The sequence below is a fragment of the Micropterus dolomieu genome, linkage group LG21, assembly GCF_021292245.1.
Source record: "Micropterus dolomieu isolate WLL.071019.BEF.003 ecotype Adirondacks linkage group LG21, ASM2129224v1, whole genome shotgun sequence".
In the NCBI taxonomy this organism is placed as follows: domain Eukaryota; kingdom Metazoa; phylum Chordata; class Actinopteri; order Centrarchiformes; family Centrarchidae; genus Micropterus; species Micropterus dolomieu.
The window spans coordinates 19,585,638-19,602,454 of NC_060170.1; the positions used below are offsets into that span (position 1 = coordinate 19,585,638).

Here is a 16,817-nt window from a genome sequence, read left to right on the forward strand (position 1 = left end):
TATAGAAGTGTTTCCTGTGGTTGGAGTAGTATAAACTAAACCCTTGGAGTTTAGATAATAATAGTCAGGTCATTTCAGCAGAACTCCATTACATGAGGCAGTCCTCATGTCATAAAACAGAAACAATAAAAAAAGTTCCCCTTTCACACATACCCCCCAAAATAATCCCCCAAACAATCACAAGAACAACAACACTAAAGCAAAGATTCAAGCCCCACCCGCCCCCTTTCTTTTTCACACCTCACCCGCATGGTTTGCAGGAGGATAAGGAATGCCCCAACAGACCTCCACCTCCTTCATCTTCTCCACATACAAAATGGACACCCCTGAAAACACCCAAGCAGAAACTGAAAACACAAAGATTCCTATGTACACAGATCGCTATCTTCTGACTGTTTAGCTTAGCCATAATGTATTTGTTGTACCATTCCATGAGTGACCCTATTCACCTTGCCTGCTCCCTCTGCTCCTCCTCCTCTTCCTCCTGAACCAACTTTATCCTGAGCAACTCCTCATATAGAGGTGCCCCTGTCTGGATCATTGCCATATCCAAAGTTGGGTCCTGGACCTGTGGGCTGGTAGGGGATGGACGACATTGTTTTAATGGGGCTGCGGAAGAAGCCACCGTTGGGGGCCCTCTGCCTGAAAGGGCCGACCCCGCCAGTCCGGTGGTCCTGGAGGACGCCCCCGCCACCGCCACCAAAACCAGAGGAAAATCCAGCAGCGGCTTTGGCAGAGAGGCTGCGGCTGAGGGTCTGGATCTGCTCAGGGATGAAGGTGGTGGTGGTGATGTGGGTGTTGCGGAAATCACTGATCTGCTCGAGTGCCTGGCGAGCGGCAGGCAGTGCATCCATGTCAAGGGGTGTTAAATCGACGGAAGAGGTGGAGAACTGCTTGTGGGGGCTTTCATCCTCGGTGCACAAGCTGTTAACCCGGCGGTGTAGGTGCTCCAGGTCGATCTCCTTATCGTCCTGCAGGCGGGGAGGGAGAAGTAGGATGGAGAAGAGGAAGCGGTGATGGTAAATGGTACAAGGGAAGAGAGGTTAAGTTGGATAAAGGAATGAAAGGAGAGAAAGGAGGTAAAGGAAAAGGAGTGAGGGTAGTGCAAATAGAGGAGTAAGGAAATGGAGAGAACAGCGAAGGAAACAGGAGAGTACGTGCAGAGAGGATATATTTTGAAAAAGAGGAAGTGGACAAGGATGGGGTGTATTTGTATTCAGCAACAGGGATGTCATCAATCCGACCAGTATCAATGCATAGTAAGAATAATAGTGAAAGCAGGACAAGGGTGTTGGACAATGCAGATAATGAAATGAAGGCATGCATGTAGACACCAAAAGTTTTTGGCACATTTAAAAATGAGATTAAAGTTGAGGTAATTGCAGTAGTTATGCGTGAGAATGAGAGTGGCGCAAAATAAAAGTGATAAATAAATGTTTGAAGGTCACAGGGGAATATGGGTGTGACAGGAAGCAGGGAGAGCAAAAAGAGGAGGGGGAAAGATGGAGGGAAGGATAGAGAAGCACACTGAGCTGTGGTCAGGATATCAAGGAGAGAAACATACACACACTTCTACAAGGTCTTTAAGGGAGTGCAGGTAATCTGGAATACACACAGAAAACACACCGCTGTCATGCTGTGTGCTCTGCGATTCCAAGGTGCAGGGGTCTATTGTCAAAATAATATAACAATACAAATAGAACTTATTTTATAGAAGGCAGTCCAAATGCTCAACAATACCTTATTTATCTTATGTATTTTTCCTGCTTCTTGTCACCTGTATTGCATTCTGGCCATCATGCCAAAAATTCACATTGAGATTGACATCTCATTTTCAAGTGAATTTTTTTCCAGGCCACATACAAGTAATCGCTCTTACTGCTTATTTATCAACCGCATTATATAATGTAGATTATTCAACTTCAATCAAACAATGTTTAACAGTCTTAACAAGCTTAACAATTCCACCTAAAGATAAAGCACATACAGACGTAAGCTTTAACTTAACTTATAGTATAAGTTAAAGGAAACTTAGAATGACTATATTCACATATAAATAGCTTATCCACATAGTCTAAAGGATGGTAACACTCAGTGAGAGGTATTTCATGCTTTTACTGAATAGGGGAAGGTGGACCGTGGTGCAAGGGAGCTTGCAATGAATGAAGTGAGGATATAGAGGGGAGAAAGTGTATATGAAAGGTATTAGAACGTGCTGGAGAGAATTTCCCAAACTATTTTCAATGTTTGCATTGTCCACACACACGGCAATGTGCTCCCAGAGGTAAGTGGTGGGTGAGTGTGGGGTGTCACATAGTTTTAGGTGTCTCATTTTGGTGTTTCGGACTTCATGGGAATATTGTTTGGGTTAGGTCAAACAGGGTTTTGTGAGGAAGGGAGTCACATTATTGGGGGTAAAGATAGAGTTACTGACCGTGTCCTTCAGGTCTGGGGGGTCTGAAGGGGGCTCTGGACCTACTGTATGTAGCTCACAGAAGAGGGGACCAACAGTGGTGCCCCCTGGTTGCCATCTAAGGAGGGGACAGTGGGAGGAAGGAGAGGACGAGGGGGAGCTAACGTTTGTCGTGACACTATCATACACACACTAAATGTTTGAAGAAGGGGATATCGAAAGGGTAGAGTTGGTACCACAGAAATGACGGGAAGTGAAAGAGAAGAGTGAATCACAAATGGTCAGTCTGCAGCCTGTGAAAGGAGACTAATGGGTAACTACGAGGAGTGATCGGAAGGGACCGAGGCAAGGAAAAGTGGAAGGATTTTGTGGAAAACGGTGGACCTTAGTGCACTTATATTTCTGTGAAGGGAGGTGTAATGTTTTCCTCCATTATAATGCCCACTGCAACTGCATTACAGAAGAGAAGTCAACACTGAACCACCCAAATGATCATAAGCTACACTGACATCAATAAAATAGTAAATCTAAAGGTCTGAAATGTATTTCAACATATATCTCTAAATTATTTTGTGGAACAAAGCCAAGTTATAGAAGAAACTGTTTTCTGGTTTCATTTTATAATGTGAGGTCTTACAAAAATCTCTATGTTACATAATATAAATACTTCACTGCAGGATTTTACCTGCATATATAACTTCACAGAGCATGCAACTTTGACTGTCTGGTCAAAGATGATGCTCCATTTGCCTCTAGATAGAGATACGGCACCCTCTAACGGCAGAAAGGCATCATTGCACACATAGTCAACTGGCAACATGCCAGGTGTATAAACATTTTTGAAAGAGGTACAGCTTTGTATGGCTTTGCTGTGAGCACTAAAGTTCCTGCTCCGTAATGTCCATCATTACCATTCATATATTACAGCATTTCAAATAGCATCTGTCTTCAAGCATTACTAACCAATTTTTTATTTTTATCCTTTAATGTATGTATAACCTTGGGGTGGGAGGTGAGGTGGTGAAGGTGGTCATTCTCATTTTGGGGGTGAGCTCGGAGGGGTTGGAGGGTTCGTAGGAATGCTGCACAATCAGGGCGCAGGGAATGTCGCAGCATGCTGGGGGCTGGTAGTGGGTGGCGGTGGGAACAGTGGTGTTGGCGGTGTTGGGGGTCTGGTTCTGGGTCTGACCACCCAGGGCAAGAGGGTGCTCGTTGGGGCCGTGAGGGCAAGGATCGGCAGCTTGCCTGGCAGACGGGCCATCTGCCTGCGTCTGGTGTGAGTGTGTGACGTGCATGCGGGTGTGTGTGTGTGAGCAAAAGGGACAGGAGGAGAGAGACAGAGAGAGAGGGTGATGGGAGAGTGATGCGGAGTAATTCATATATATGTGTTTGTGTGTTTGTGTGCATGCAAGTTGAGTGGGGAGTTTAAAGCCCCCAAAAAACAAAGAAGCCAAACAGACACAAAGGCAGACAAACGGCACACGGGCGGAGACAGAGAAGGGATGAGTGACAGACGAGATCAGGCAGATGGAAGGATGGAATAGTGGAGGAGAAAGAGAAGTCAATTGGAGAGACAGACGGGTGGGGGGTGAGCGAGAAGAAAGACACGGCAGTCAGTCAGCACACACAGTTAAGCAGGTCGTTCTGTGTTGTGTCCTCAGAGAGACATTCACACAGTCGTTATATACCTGGAAAGGGGAGATGTTTAAATGGCATTTTGTTTTGCTCTCTCCCTCTCTCTCCCCCTCGCCCGCTACACCCCTCAACACAGAGTACTTATCTACAAAAACAAAACAAAAAGGCAATATGAGAGCTTTGAGCCACAGAGACACAGATCAGTGTATAGAGTTAGAATGAGTAGACTGGCAATTCCCATCCAAAGCACAAACTTCAAAAGAATGAGGTCAACTGTTTTAGGTGTACCAAAGAAGATGATACACGAGGAAGTGCCTGCTCTTCCCATGCTAAATCTACACGGATTATATGAAATATCAAACATGGTCAAAACCACAGATGTTACCATTATGGAAGAGTTCTGACAATGACAATCCTTTCTATTTTGTCAATATGCAGCATTACAATTACTGTCAGTTTTGAACTTCTGGCGATGCGGTTTATTCCAATGACAGAACTCTTTCATACAAACCTCCGGTAGAACATATATATATAGGCCAAAAAGGGTAAAGCAATACAGCCGCCCTGTTGTGAATGAAATGGGCCTCAGACACTCATCTGGAAATAGCTTGTCAAAATTAAGACTAGCGTCTCAAGCAGTCGTAGAGGCACCTTGATCAGATTCTGTCATTACAAACATACCCAGGCACTGAGCCCAGTAAATAGAAGCACTATAGAGGAAGATGATTAATTTCCAAAAATGTAGGTAAAATGCATGTTAGTGTGTAACCAAATGGAATATATTCAGGATATAAGAACTGTTGGGCACTATAGTCATTATTTATTTAACTCTCAAAGATCCCAACAGAACAGGGATGATTTGCAGGTAGACTGGTAATACACAGTTACATAACTCCCTTTTATTTTGTGTGCATATTGATGTAAAATGTGCTTTATCATGATACATTTCTCACCATTGGTGACCCACATTAGTCATCTTTGTGGAAATATGTGCATTTGTGTTTGTGAGTGTATAAGCCCGGTAGTAAAAACTCATGGGCAAAATGTTTACATCAAGAAGCAGGCTCATATATCACAATGTCAGCCATTCCACAACACAGAACCATAGCACAAACACTGACACATGGCCCACAGTCAAAAGCAGTTACCACAGCATCACAGCATACAGTATGAATGCAAAGACATGTACAGACATATATAGTATGTGATTGTGCATGTTTTACTATGTATAAGAAACAGAGACACACAGAAACAGCTTAGTTGTATTAGAGTTTGAACAGTGGATTGTGGGTTTTCATGTATGAAGGAAGCGTGTGTGGAAGGTGGGGATGGTGTTTTCGTCATATAATCTGATGGATGAATGGGGTCATGACTTGTGCCAGTATTTATTGATTTTAAGTGAATCGGGTCAATCTTAAATTGTGTATTGAGAGGCAAGATAACCTGATTCTTGATTTCTACTGGTGAGGGAGGGAATGAACATGAACTGAAAACAGCTGGGGTTTATGAAGCATGTTTACAACAAACTGAACAAATGTATAATGGGTTTCATGATGTGGCATATCTGTTATATTGAGACACAAGCCTGGCATGACGGAAAAGGCGAGATAAATATGAGGCACTGATGATGTGTATGCATGCATTTGGGAGTGTTAGCGCATTGGTGTGTGTCACTGTAAGAGCAGCTATATTGGGGAAGCTGTTTGTCATCTTCAGGTAGGACAAAGGAGGACGAGTCTATTCATTTTCTAATTAGAAATAGTAAGCACTGTCAGTGTACTTTTGAATACATAATCCACAGGTCTTATTCAACAATCAACACTCAGTGTATATCAGTCCTTTTTACATTTGTGAACTTGCTCATAGATTTTTTTTATTTAACCAGGAAAGTCCCATTGAGATTACTAATCTCAATGGGAATCTCAATAAGACTATTTAAAAACATTTACAAACCACAGATTTCATTTCCAAACCTTTGAGTAAGAGTTTAACCTGGCCTATTGAAACCAGTTCCTTTAATTTCCAGTATTTTTGTAAATTGTTCCATGTTGTGGGGGCAGAATACTGAAATGCCACCTTACCAGCTTCTGTGAGGACACTTGGTACAGACAGTAGCAGTGAGTCTTGTGAGCGTAAAGAATACAGTCCAGGCACTTATATTCACACAGATATGAGGGGAGCAAACGCAGAATACCCTTATAAATGAACATATACCAATGAGTGAGTCTACGATTCTCCAGTGCTGGCCAGCCCACATGTGTGTAAAGTTCACAGCGGTGTGTGCAAGGCTTACAGTTTGTGATAAACCTCAAAGAGGCACGATAAACAGAGTCCAGTAGTTTCAATACTTGGGTTGGGGCATTCATATATATGAGGTCACCATAATCCAGAATGGATGTAAATGTTGCAGCTACAAGTTTCCTTTTTGCATTAAAAGAAAAACAGCCTATTTCTAAAGTAAAAGCCAATTTTCAGCCTCAGTTTCCTAACCAAATGTTCAACATGTCCTTTAAAACTAAGACTGTCATCAATTAAAAGATAAAAAGATTTAACTCTTTCAATTTCTGCCCCAAGATGAAGCCAAAGGAAGAGTTAGAGTTAGAGTTAGCAAAAATGTAACACAATGGTTTTAGTGATTTCCATAATCGCCATGACGGCTCAAACGGAATATTGTCAGTCTGTTAAAACATTCAATAATAAGGGAGAAAACCATGTAAAACACTATGTGGCTAAAATTAGCCTGAATTCTCAATACAGTAAGTCTATATATGTAGTAACTCACTGTGCTAGAGCAGCATTGGAACGAGAGTCCTCATGCCAAGTCTGCACTCCCAATTCATACTCCTGGTGCCAATGTATCTTAGTAAGCCAAGTTTTTTAGGCCCACGCATAAACATCGGGTCACCAGGCTTTCCTATTTTATGTGAAGCTTGCAAAAATGCACAGGGAGCTGCATGCTCTTGGCTCGGTGTGATGCTCTCAAGTGGTGTTAACATTCACTGTGACAGCAAGACGGAGGCCAAGGAGTTCTTCATTTAAACTGACAGAGAGCAAGGCGTCTAGTGGAGTTAATTACAAGCTTTATGGTTTGCTTCACTTTATTAATTTAACTTTAGGAAGTTGGATGACATTAAACACACTAGACTTACTCCAGTGGCTATGACTAAGGCCAAATTGCATGCAGAGACAGAGTTTTCCCTAGTCGATAAAATGCAACATATGCAATTTATCTAATTAGCTGCTTTGAAGTTGACTTCAATTTGTCTTCCTTCCTCCACTGAGCCAGGACATACTGCAGTGGTCCCAGCTTGATTCTACTCTGTTCTGTTCTAAGCAACCATCTTTGCAGCTGGTCGCCCATTTGGAACGATTCTGCTCAGATGATGATTTGAGATCTGAGTCACATGGTAATTTTAAGAAGAAATAAGAACTAATATCTAGCTATAATTGTTGAAATCTTCTTTACATCAAGAATGAAAAATATCTGGCATCTGTGACAGGACTGTAATAAGCACAACCAATCATTTAAATCTGTCTACATTAAATGATTGGCTGGCCTACCTGCCACTCCACCTACCTACCTGCCTACCTGTGCACACTCAGTACGCATGAAAATTAGTTTTTGGGGAGTGCCTTTTTAGGGAGGCCTGAAGAGAGCAGGTGGAAGTATTGCGGTTGAATACTTCAAAATCTAGCTGTCCCCCTAGCAAGTTTTCCAACGTTGCCTGCCCTGGTTTATGCCGCAGTATGCTTGAAACAAAGTTATTTGTATGACATGTTGTCTGACGTTTAAAAACAAAAGTGTTCTTTGTCTCACTCTGCCATACTCAAAGGCCAAGTGAATAGCTTGATGGCATAGAGCTGGCGAAATGTTGAAATGTTGTATGCAAATTGGGATAACAGCGCACGCTTTGGGGCAGTATCTCCGCAATGGCATTCATCTTGTTACACTCATTTATACACACAAAAAGTGATGACAGTAGTTCTGTAGAGAATGAAAATAGAGTTCAAATCCTGCCTACTTTCTCAATTCCATACACTTGGCCACTTGCCGAATGAAGTGGCCATGCTTGTCGGAAAGGATTGGATGCAGGTGGTTTCAGATGCTGGCTGATGATCCGACAAGCAGTTTATTTGGAGCATATGGACCCCTTGATGTTACTTGGATCAAAACTTGAGCTAAACCAACGGCAATCAATAGGTCAGCGCATTGACAGGTTGAAGGATAAATGTCAGGGGTCAACTATCAAAAACAATCCCGGCTGACTGAGCCAACTTCATTTTCAATATGGAAGAATTAAAGGAGCTAATCTCATGATGCACTTTTTGTTCATACAGTACATGGATATCCCATTGCTTTGCTCCAAATGCATTGTTTTGATTTGTGTTTGTGTGTCAACTAAAATCCTACTCCCTCCTCTAAACATAAAAAACAAAACAACTTGAAAACTATATGCCTCTTTTATTGGCGCTTAATGAGACACTGAACCAAATAATAGTAATATCAATAACTGAAATTGTATTATAGTGCACATAAATATGAAATGCACCCTATCATCCATGTGTGGCTTCTAAATCAATAATATATATAATATATATATAATAATGATTTCCGTATGTCACTTTCTGCCCGATGCCTTGTTATGCAAAACACTGAACAAGATCTGCAAAGATAATCAAAGACTATCAGCGGTTAAATCCCTGCTGTCCCTCCTATTCGCTGTTGCGATGCCACTCCTGCACTCAGTCAGGGGTTGATTCCACTGGCTGCTCTTAGTGGCTAATGAAGATGGCAGGGGGCATGTGTGTTTGTGCGTGTTGCAGCTGAGCCACACTGTGCTTAACACGACTTTGGGTTCAAATAAGAGTTTGTTGTCTTTGTGGATGCTCGGTGGCGGACATGACTACTGATCTGAATGACAGATTAAAGCTGGTAACTGAGCAGGGGGCTGGAGGTAGGGGGTATATGGGATGTCTGTTGCTGTGTGTACTGAAGAAAAAATAAATTGTTGCCTGATCAAAACCGGTTGGGTGCCAATGTTGCATGTGTGGCAACATACAATCTAGGACACTTCAGAAATTATTATAAACAATAGATTGCAACCCAACATATTTAACAGACATATTTCTGGTTATGTTGGGAGCAGCAATGGGGTTTCACCTAACTGGGCCTTAGAAATCATATTTAGGCACAATGCTCAACTAAGCAATATCTGTTTTCGCCTCGTACTAGGATCTCTACATAATGGTCGGTAGAATGCACAGTAAATATTTAAGTAACTTAATTTACCAAAGCAATTAGATGGTTAAGAATGTAATTATGGCAGCAATATAGAAGGATCTAAATTGAGCTTAAGTAAACCGAACTGCAGTCAACCTGCTGTTGAACATGTTGCTCTATTGTCATTGAAGCTTGTAGTCTGTTTAACAGCACATCATGTCAGGTGCATGGGGATCTTGCACATCGCAAATTGACTGAGATGGGATGAGTCTGAGACTTTATAGCTCCTGCTTGTGTATTCACAGTGTGCAGAAATCTTCTCACAACATCAGCAAATCTAATATTAAACTAATTCTTTTTCTAAAGAGGACAGAAGAATCCACATGAAATGTAAGTTAAATTAAACAAATTAAAGGAGAAGTGATAAATACAAATAATTTGCCACTGTCGATCAGTTTCAAGCTATTAACGCAGTGTGTTGGAGTGCAGTATACAAAGCTGTGTGAAACTTCCAAGATGTCATGAGTTTGGGTTTTGTTGTTTTGTATTTCCTGTTTTATTTTGGTAAATCCTTCCTTGTGGCTTTTTTGACTTTTGAAAATTAGTCCAGTTTTGGGTGAGCGTGCAGCGAGACAGGGCTACAACGTAATCCAAGTATGTCGATTAAAGTGCTTGTTTTTGCCAATGACAGGCTCAGATTGGTGTTACTAGTGTCTGACAATGTGTTGGCTTTTTTAAAGAGTAAGATTGTTTTTGTTTAACCAGAAACAAGTCACTATATCGCTCCTGTCATTTTACCTTGCAGAACACGGAAGTTGCTGGTCTGCTGCCTCGGTCAAATAGTTTGTTTGTGTTATTGTGTGACTTTGGTGTTTTACAGAGTTAAAAACACCAAACACAAACTAATTGATCGAGGGGTTAACCAATGAGGTAAAAGTGCTATTTTACGTGCTCGCTCAATATTGGACCTAAAATGTCCTAATTAGTCACACACACAAAAACATGGGAAAATAGGGTTGAAAAAGACCAAGGTTACCCTTTAAGTCAGCGTGTTGCTATTGTCTGTTGTCGGTCGTCTGCTTCGAATTGTCTGCGTTTCATATCGTTGATTTGTTTGCCTTGTGTTTGGACTGCTCGTTTGTTTTTGACCCTTACATGCCTCTACACCACGTTAGCTTGTTAACTTTTTGTTCAGTTGTAAATAAACACTATTAATTGTACCTGCTTCGTCTGAGTGTCCTGCGTTTAGGGTCCAAATCCCTGTACCCAGCTATCACGACATCATTTGTCAAACCAGCTTGTGTACACTACAGTTAAATGCTGACCTACGAGTAGATGAAATCCAAAAGCTAGAAATTGTAGAGATGTAGTAATGCATTAATTTGTGTTGATCTATCGATGTTCCACCAGGAGCTGCTCATTTAATCATTTGGGACCGATGATTCATAGTGTTTTCAAGTTAAAACTTTCCCTCTAAATTACTTTCCAGATGATTGGTGTTATCTGTCTTTTTATCATGAACAGTAACCTGATCTGACACTAAATCATCCTGGGTATAGTCACAATTTCCATTCCCATATTTTTTCTCATCTTTTCTAATTTATTCTTGGTGGAACTTTAAATTAGCATGACGCCAAAGATTAAGGAGATGGGGACAGGCCTCTCTTACTTGTTTCTGGTAGTCAGAGTCATGCAGAGATGTTCACTTTGGTAGTCCTAATTAGTGTAATGGTCATCCTTTTCTACCCTTTAAAGTCCATTTTGGTAACCAGGCAACAATATCTGTAATGGTATTTCATTCAAAACATCTCTGTTCTGATGACGGTAAGATGGTTTTATATCTCTAAGGACAAAAGTTGAATGATAGGTTAGGTAACCGTTCTACAATAATCCTCCAAAGTCATTATCCACAAGTTAACCTTAGCTTGTCTTTGTCAAAAAGCTTCCTCAGAAGGGACAACACAATTGTTTGAGGCTGGAGTAATTTACCTGATGGCAAAAACATTTTCAACTAAAATTAATCTGTGCTGCTTCATGCCTCAGTCTAATTTGTTACCAACGCATAAATAATTAACTCTAAACCAAAAGTGAAAATATTATTTCACACATAATTACATTTCTTTCACTTCATCAGTGGCCTGTTTTGCATACCAAATTTGCAACACTTTGCTGCAATTTCACAGTTTTGATTAAAGTTATTTAGTTGAACACCGTCTCCCTCTGTGTTTTGGTAAACACAGCAGTAGGCATGGAAGTTGACAAGGTGGGTTGGCGTTCGAAGTTCAACTGGAAGCTGGTTCAAATCCTCGTCAAATCCCTTTGGGGATAAAACAGCTACTGAAACAGAGAGGTCGCAACAATGGCTAGCACTGTTATATTCTGAAATGGGCCTGAGCTTGTAATTACAATGCATATATAGACTATACATTCAGCCATTTGGGTTTGTCTTTGAAGGGGTTACCTATCCTGTCTATAGTGGAGCAAACAAAGCCACCAAATCACAACAGACAGCGGGGTCTCTACAAGGGGAAGATGTTGCCAGAGTCACTCTGATTTCCTCAAATGATGTCCCTGCTGAGGTGATCAACCGCACATAGGCTGATTGGATATTTCACAGAGTGCTGCCGCCAATTTATAAGGTGGAGTGTTGCCACTGTTTTGGAGAGAACGGTGGTATAAATATACATGTCTAATACTGTGAGTCAGTGTTTCTGACTCTGCCTCGGCGAAGGCATACTGCAGCATTCCAACAGCCCCTCTGGCTATTTTTGTATTCTGCTTTAACATTGCCAATGTTCTCTTTTCTCTAAAACATTAACTTTTCGGAAAAATAACTGGCTGATTACCCTGTTGACACTGACACATTTGCCTGATTTTAAATTAACCATCAAAGTAGCATTATTAAAACTTAACAAAAGAGGTGAGATTATGTAGGACACCGGCAGTAGCAGAATACTGAATACATTATAGGGCCAATTGAGTAAATACTTAATTTCAAAAGTCATTTTAGAATAATGCCACTAACTCATCCATATTGAGGAGTTGGACTGTGGTGGATGTACATTGTAAAGGTGTAAAGAGAACTCACAGTACCTAAACTCTCCCAGTATGAGTGTATAATGTGAATAAGTATATCATGAATGTGTCACCCAGGCCAACAAATATTACATCACAGTTCATGTTAGATGTCTTATTTGGCATCAGTATAATATCATATCAATATATTGGCAGTTCTTTAGATGAGGACTAAGAGCAGGCATGGGGGATTCTGACTTGATTGAAAGGTGTCGGGGGATCGTATTTGGTTTTTTTTAGTGTTGATTGATGGCGTGGTGTTGGCGGGGGGCGGTGGTGCGGCGCTTGGGCTGCCTGGGGCGCGGGCTTGACGGGGGACCGGTGTTTGCCCTGTATTCGGCGCGCGGCCGCTGCAGGGTGGGTAGCCACTCTGCTTGGGTGTCGCGCGGTTATTGGTATCGGTGGTGATTTTGACTCGCGCGCTGTGCGGATGTGGTGGCGCTCGCTACTTGGCTGCCTCCCTGTGGGTCCTGTGTGTGGGTCCTGTGTGTGGGTCCGGGCGGGGGGGAGGGTGCGGGCGGTGGGATCTCTCCTGTGCAGTGCATTACTTGGCTGTTGTGTGGCGTTAGTTAGATTGGTAGCGGGGTAGTGTTGGTTGGCTCACCTGTAGGTCGTGATTGGCTTGCGTACTTGTTGGGGGTTGGGGGCCTCAGGTGCGGGCCTGAACTGGGCTGGTATGCGGCTCTGTCCTGTGTGCATGCTGTGCATCCTGATAATTGTATTTCGGTTCTCTGAGGGGTCTGGCGGCTGGTTGTTGGAGGGGTGGTGGACCGGGAAGCATGGGGTTGACGGGGTGGGTTGGGGGTGCGGGCTGGTCCTTTTTGAGCTGGTTGGGGGGTGTCTCCTCTGGATTTTGGTGCCCGGACTGGATGCTTGGTGGTTGTACGGGGATCCTGTGTGTGGAAGGATTGTGCTTTGGGGTGTGTCAATGGTTGTTTTGTGGTCGCGTCGCGGCCCTCTGGATCGTGGTCAGGTTGAGTCGTGGGGTGCCGGGAGATTCCTGCCCCTAGGTGGGTCCTAGGGGCAGGGTGCATCTGCTGACTTCCTAGGGCTGAGGGGCTGTTGCTGCTGTCGCGGGGTGATTGCTGTCTCTTTTCTAGATTGCTGTCTCTTTTCTTTGGGGACGGTGGGGGGGGGGATGCTTTGCTGCTAGGGAGGGAAGGGCGCGGGGATGAGGGTCGCCTGGCCTGGCCTAGCCTGAGTGGCATTGCCTCCTGTGTGTTGGGCCGTTCTGTCCCTGGGCGATGTCCTTACCGCTCCGGACCTGCTCCCTTGTGGGGGGGAGGGGGTTGTGCCAGCTCCGATAACCTGGTGGTACTCGGAGTGCTCCTGATTGTGTGGGAACGGTGAGGTGGGGGGTTGCATTGGGGCTGCCGGAGGGGCTCTGGCTCTGGCGGGGGATTGTTGGGCTTTGGGTTGGGGCTGCGCTGAGCTACCTCGGGGGTGTGTGGTGGTCTGGGGCTCGGGGCTTTGGAACCTCAGCTTCCCCCGGGACATGCGGTCTGAGGTCCTTTGCGCTTTGTGCTCGTCACTTGTGCATTGATGTTGATGATTGCGTGGCATTTGGGCGTTTTGGTTGTTCGCTGTGCGGCGGTGGGGTGCGGGGCACTGGTCTATGTTGTGTGCGGGCCGCGGTCGGTCCGGGTTATGCCTCTAGCGTTCCGTCGGCATTGCGTTATTTATTTATTTATTTTTTTGGCCGTCTGTTGGTTGGGTCTGGGTCATATTTTTATTTATTTATTTATTTATTTCTCCCACCCCTATTGGATACTGGGGTATGTGTGGCACACAAGAACTATATTCTTTAACAGGCTTATGCGCACACAGACACATTCACCCACACGCACACAGACACATTCACCCACACGCACACAGACACATTCACCCACACGCACACAGACACACACAGTCGCACACATAGACACAAACAAATTTAGGTTGTCCCTGGTAGAATTATTCCTGATGCTTTTCTTTCAGTTACTTATTTAAATGAATTGTTATTGTTCCAGCTCTCATGGCTGTGCTGTGTTGCTTATTTATTGTGCGTGGATTGTGGATTGTCTTGTTTTCATTTTTCTCTTAGTTGTCTTACTATTTCAGCTGTTTAGTGCTGCTGTTTGGCTGGTTGTCTTTTACTATTATTATTATTTTTTTGTTTGTTTTTTGTTTGTGTTTGTTTGTTTGTTTGTTGTTTTTCTCCTCCCCAAGCACCCCTCTCTGTTCTATTGCAGGTTTCGTTGCTTTCTGCAATTGGTGTTTCCCTCTGCTATTCCCCGTTGTCCCCACCTTCCATCCCCCTTCTCTTGCAGTGTTGTCCTTTCTCTGTGCTGTCTGTTTGTGCCCCCCCATCCCCGTGTCTGCCCCCCTGTCCGGCCCGGTGACAAATCAATACATAATGAAATAAATAATAAAACAGACAAAGGAGTATATTAATACTCTCTTGTTAAAGTAAAATCTGTCTGCCACAATATGGTATCCAGCTCATCATACTCTATACCAGGCTGCTGGGCAGGACAGGTTTAAAAAAAAAACTAAAAAACAAAAACAAAGGACTAAGAAGGAAATAATATGAGCAATAGATCTCTTCAACTAAATTCATTTAAATTTACTGCTTAATTCAGTTTGCTTTTGGCAGAGAATATCTCTTTGGTTTATCATTTTGATAATTTGATGGTGACTGTAATTCCGCAAACAATTGGAAGTAATAAAATGTAAATAAAATGATGCTTTATAAGCTGACAGTCCTGTTTGACCATTCTTTCCCTTCTTACACATGCAACTACACAAAAAATCAATGTCAGTTATATCACTGGAGAGTGAATATAGCATAACCGGCATTCTTGTTGACAGAATGTGTAAAAGCTTAGCAAAACACACAGTAGCGGCCTGTGCTATTAGGATAATATTGCTGATGTTGCTTCTGTGCAAATTTACGTTGTGACATTATGAACATGAGGTTTTTAAAGGTTTCAGACGTCGTCAGTGTCACAACTCCCTCAAAAGGAAGGCTCTGCTCATATCTTGCTTCCTTATTTATCCTGGCTTTGAGGACTCTTTTTTTCTCCCTCCAACTCCCTGGCCACAAAGTATAGACTCTCTCCTCTTGCCTCAACTAGACCTGAAACCAAACCCATCATTATCTGTTCAATCCTATTTTTTTTTTTTTATCCCTCCTTTTTTTCTCTACCTATTTCACCACTAGAAGACTTGGGATCTATTGTAGGCCCTTCATCCCTCTCTGTACCATCATTCCGCCTTTTCGGTAACCCATCCATCCCCCTACCTCTTTGGAGGGGACCCTGGATCCCTTCCTCCGTGACCACCAGCTTTCCACCATAGCAATAAGGCAGGAGAGCACCACGCCAGCTGCCAGGACGCAGAAAACGCCAGCAAAGCTGTGGATGTCCAGGGCGTTGCCGCGCTGTCGTGTCTGGATTGAGCTGTAGAGATCACAAGGGCTGTCCTTGGGCCACCACTTGAGTTTCAGTATATCCATGTCACCGTTCTGCTGCAGCTCCAGGATTCTAGGATGTAGACAGGAGACACAGGCATGTAAAGATAGAGCCATATGCAGTAAGTGCACATACTTTAAACACACACTCACACATCCTGACACAGAAGCTACAAAATGTTAGCCTTCACGTCAATTAAAAAATCATATCTGTGAAATCAGACTTTGTTTTTTTGTGAATTCAGTTTTCTGGCAATTGAAAGAGACACATACAGAAATAAGTCCCATTTTAAAGATTACAGAATCAAAACACTAAAACCTATCAGAGAATGAAAAATATTCACACACAAGTTAATTGCACAAAACTTGACACTGCAGCTTTTACTGCAGTTGCAGTAACTCCTCTCTTCCATTTGAGGGCAGTGTTTGCCAGTTAAAACTCCTTCCTGATCCCTGACAACCATATTGGGCTGTCAAACTCATTATGGCTAACATTAATATGTTTTGCAGCACAGCGCAAGTACACTGCCACAATGTCATTATGCAGCCTAGCTTTAGTCCCACGATTGATGGCTTCAGAGAGGATACAGCTCAGAGGTTGATGGGGTCCCTCTGTTAGCCTTCATCTTATTATTTAACTGGGTCGTTCGTTTTGGTTTGGAGGAGAGTTGCACACACGCAGACAGGCATATAGCGGCTCTGTTAGCATTTGGCTGGATATTTAACAGACGATCTGGCATGGGGGAAAGAGGGGCACGGAGTAGGTGAGAGACAAAGAGAGAAAAAAGCCAATCTGGGAATGTGTGTGTGCACATGTTTATAGGCAGACACATACTAGCACAGAAAACTAATAGATGGAAATAATCCCTTGTAGATAAATTTAGCCAACACAATGATTGACACCAACAGGGTTTATACACATTCCGAAATGAACAAAGTCACAAACTTGACTGCACGCATGTCCACACAAACTTAGACAGGATTCATACATGTGTACATAGAGACAGATGTTTGCAGTTATC

The 16,817-nt window shown here is 43.0% G+C and overlaps 1 protein-coding gene across 1 annotated transcript in view; it reads right to left on the reverse strand.

The window, feature by feature from the left end:
* Nucleotides 1–197: 197 nt before the first annotated feature.
* Nucleotides 198–16,817, reverse strand: part of grid2 (glutamate receptor, ionotropic, delta 2) — a 460,903-nt gene continuing 444,283 nt past the window's right edge. The window contains exons 15-16 of the mRNA XM_046034186.1: nt 15,628–15,868; nt 198–971 (exon numbers count right to left, since the gene is read on the reverse strand). Of these exons, the coding sequence (XP_045890142.1) occupies nt 513–971; nt 15,628–15,868 (700 nt within the window). The 3' untranslated portion in view covers nt 198–512. The remainder of the gene's footprint in view (nt 972–15,627; nt 15,869–16,817) is intronic.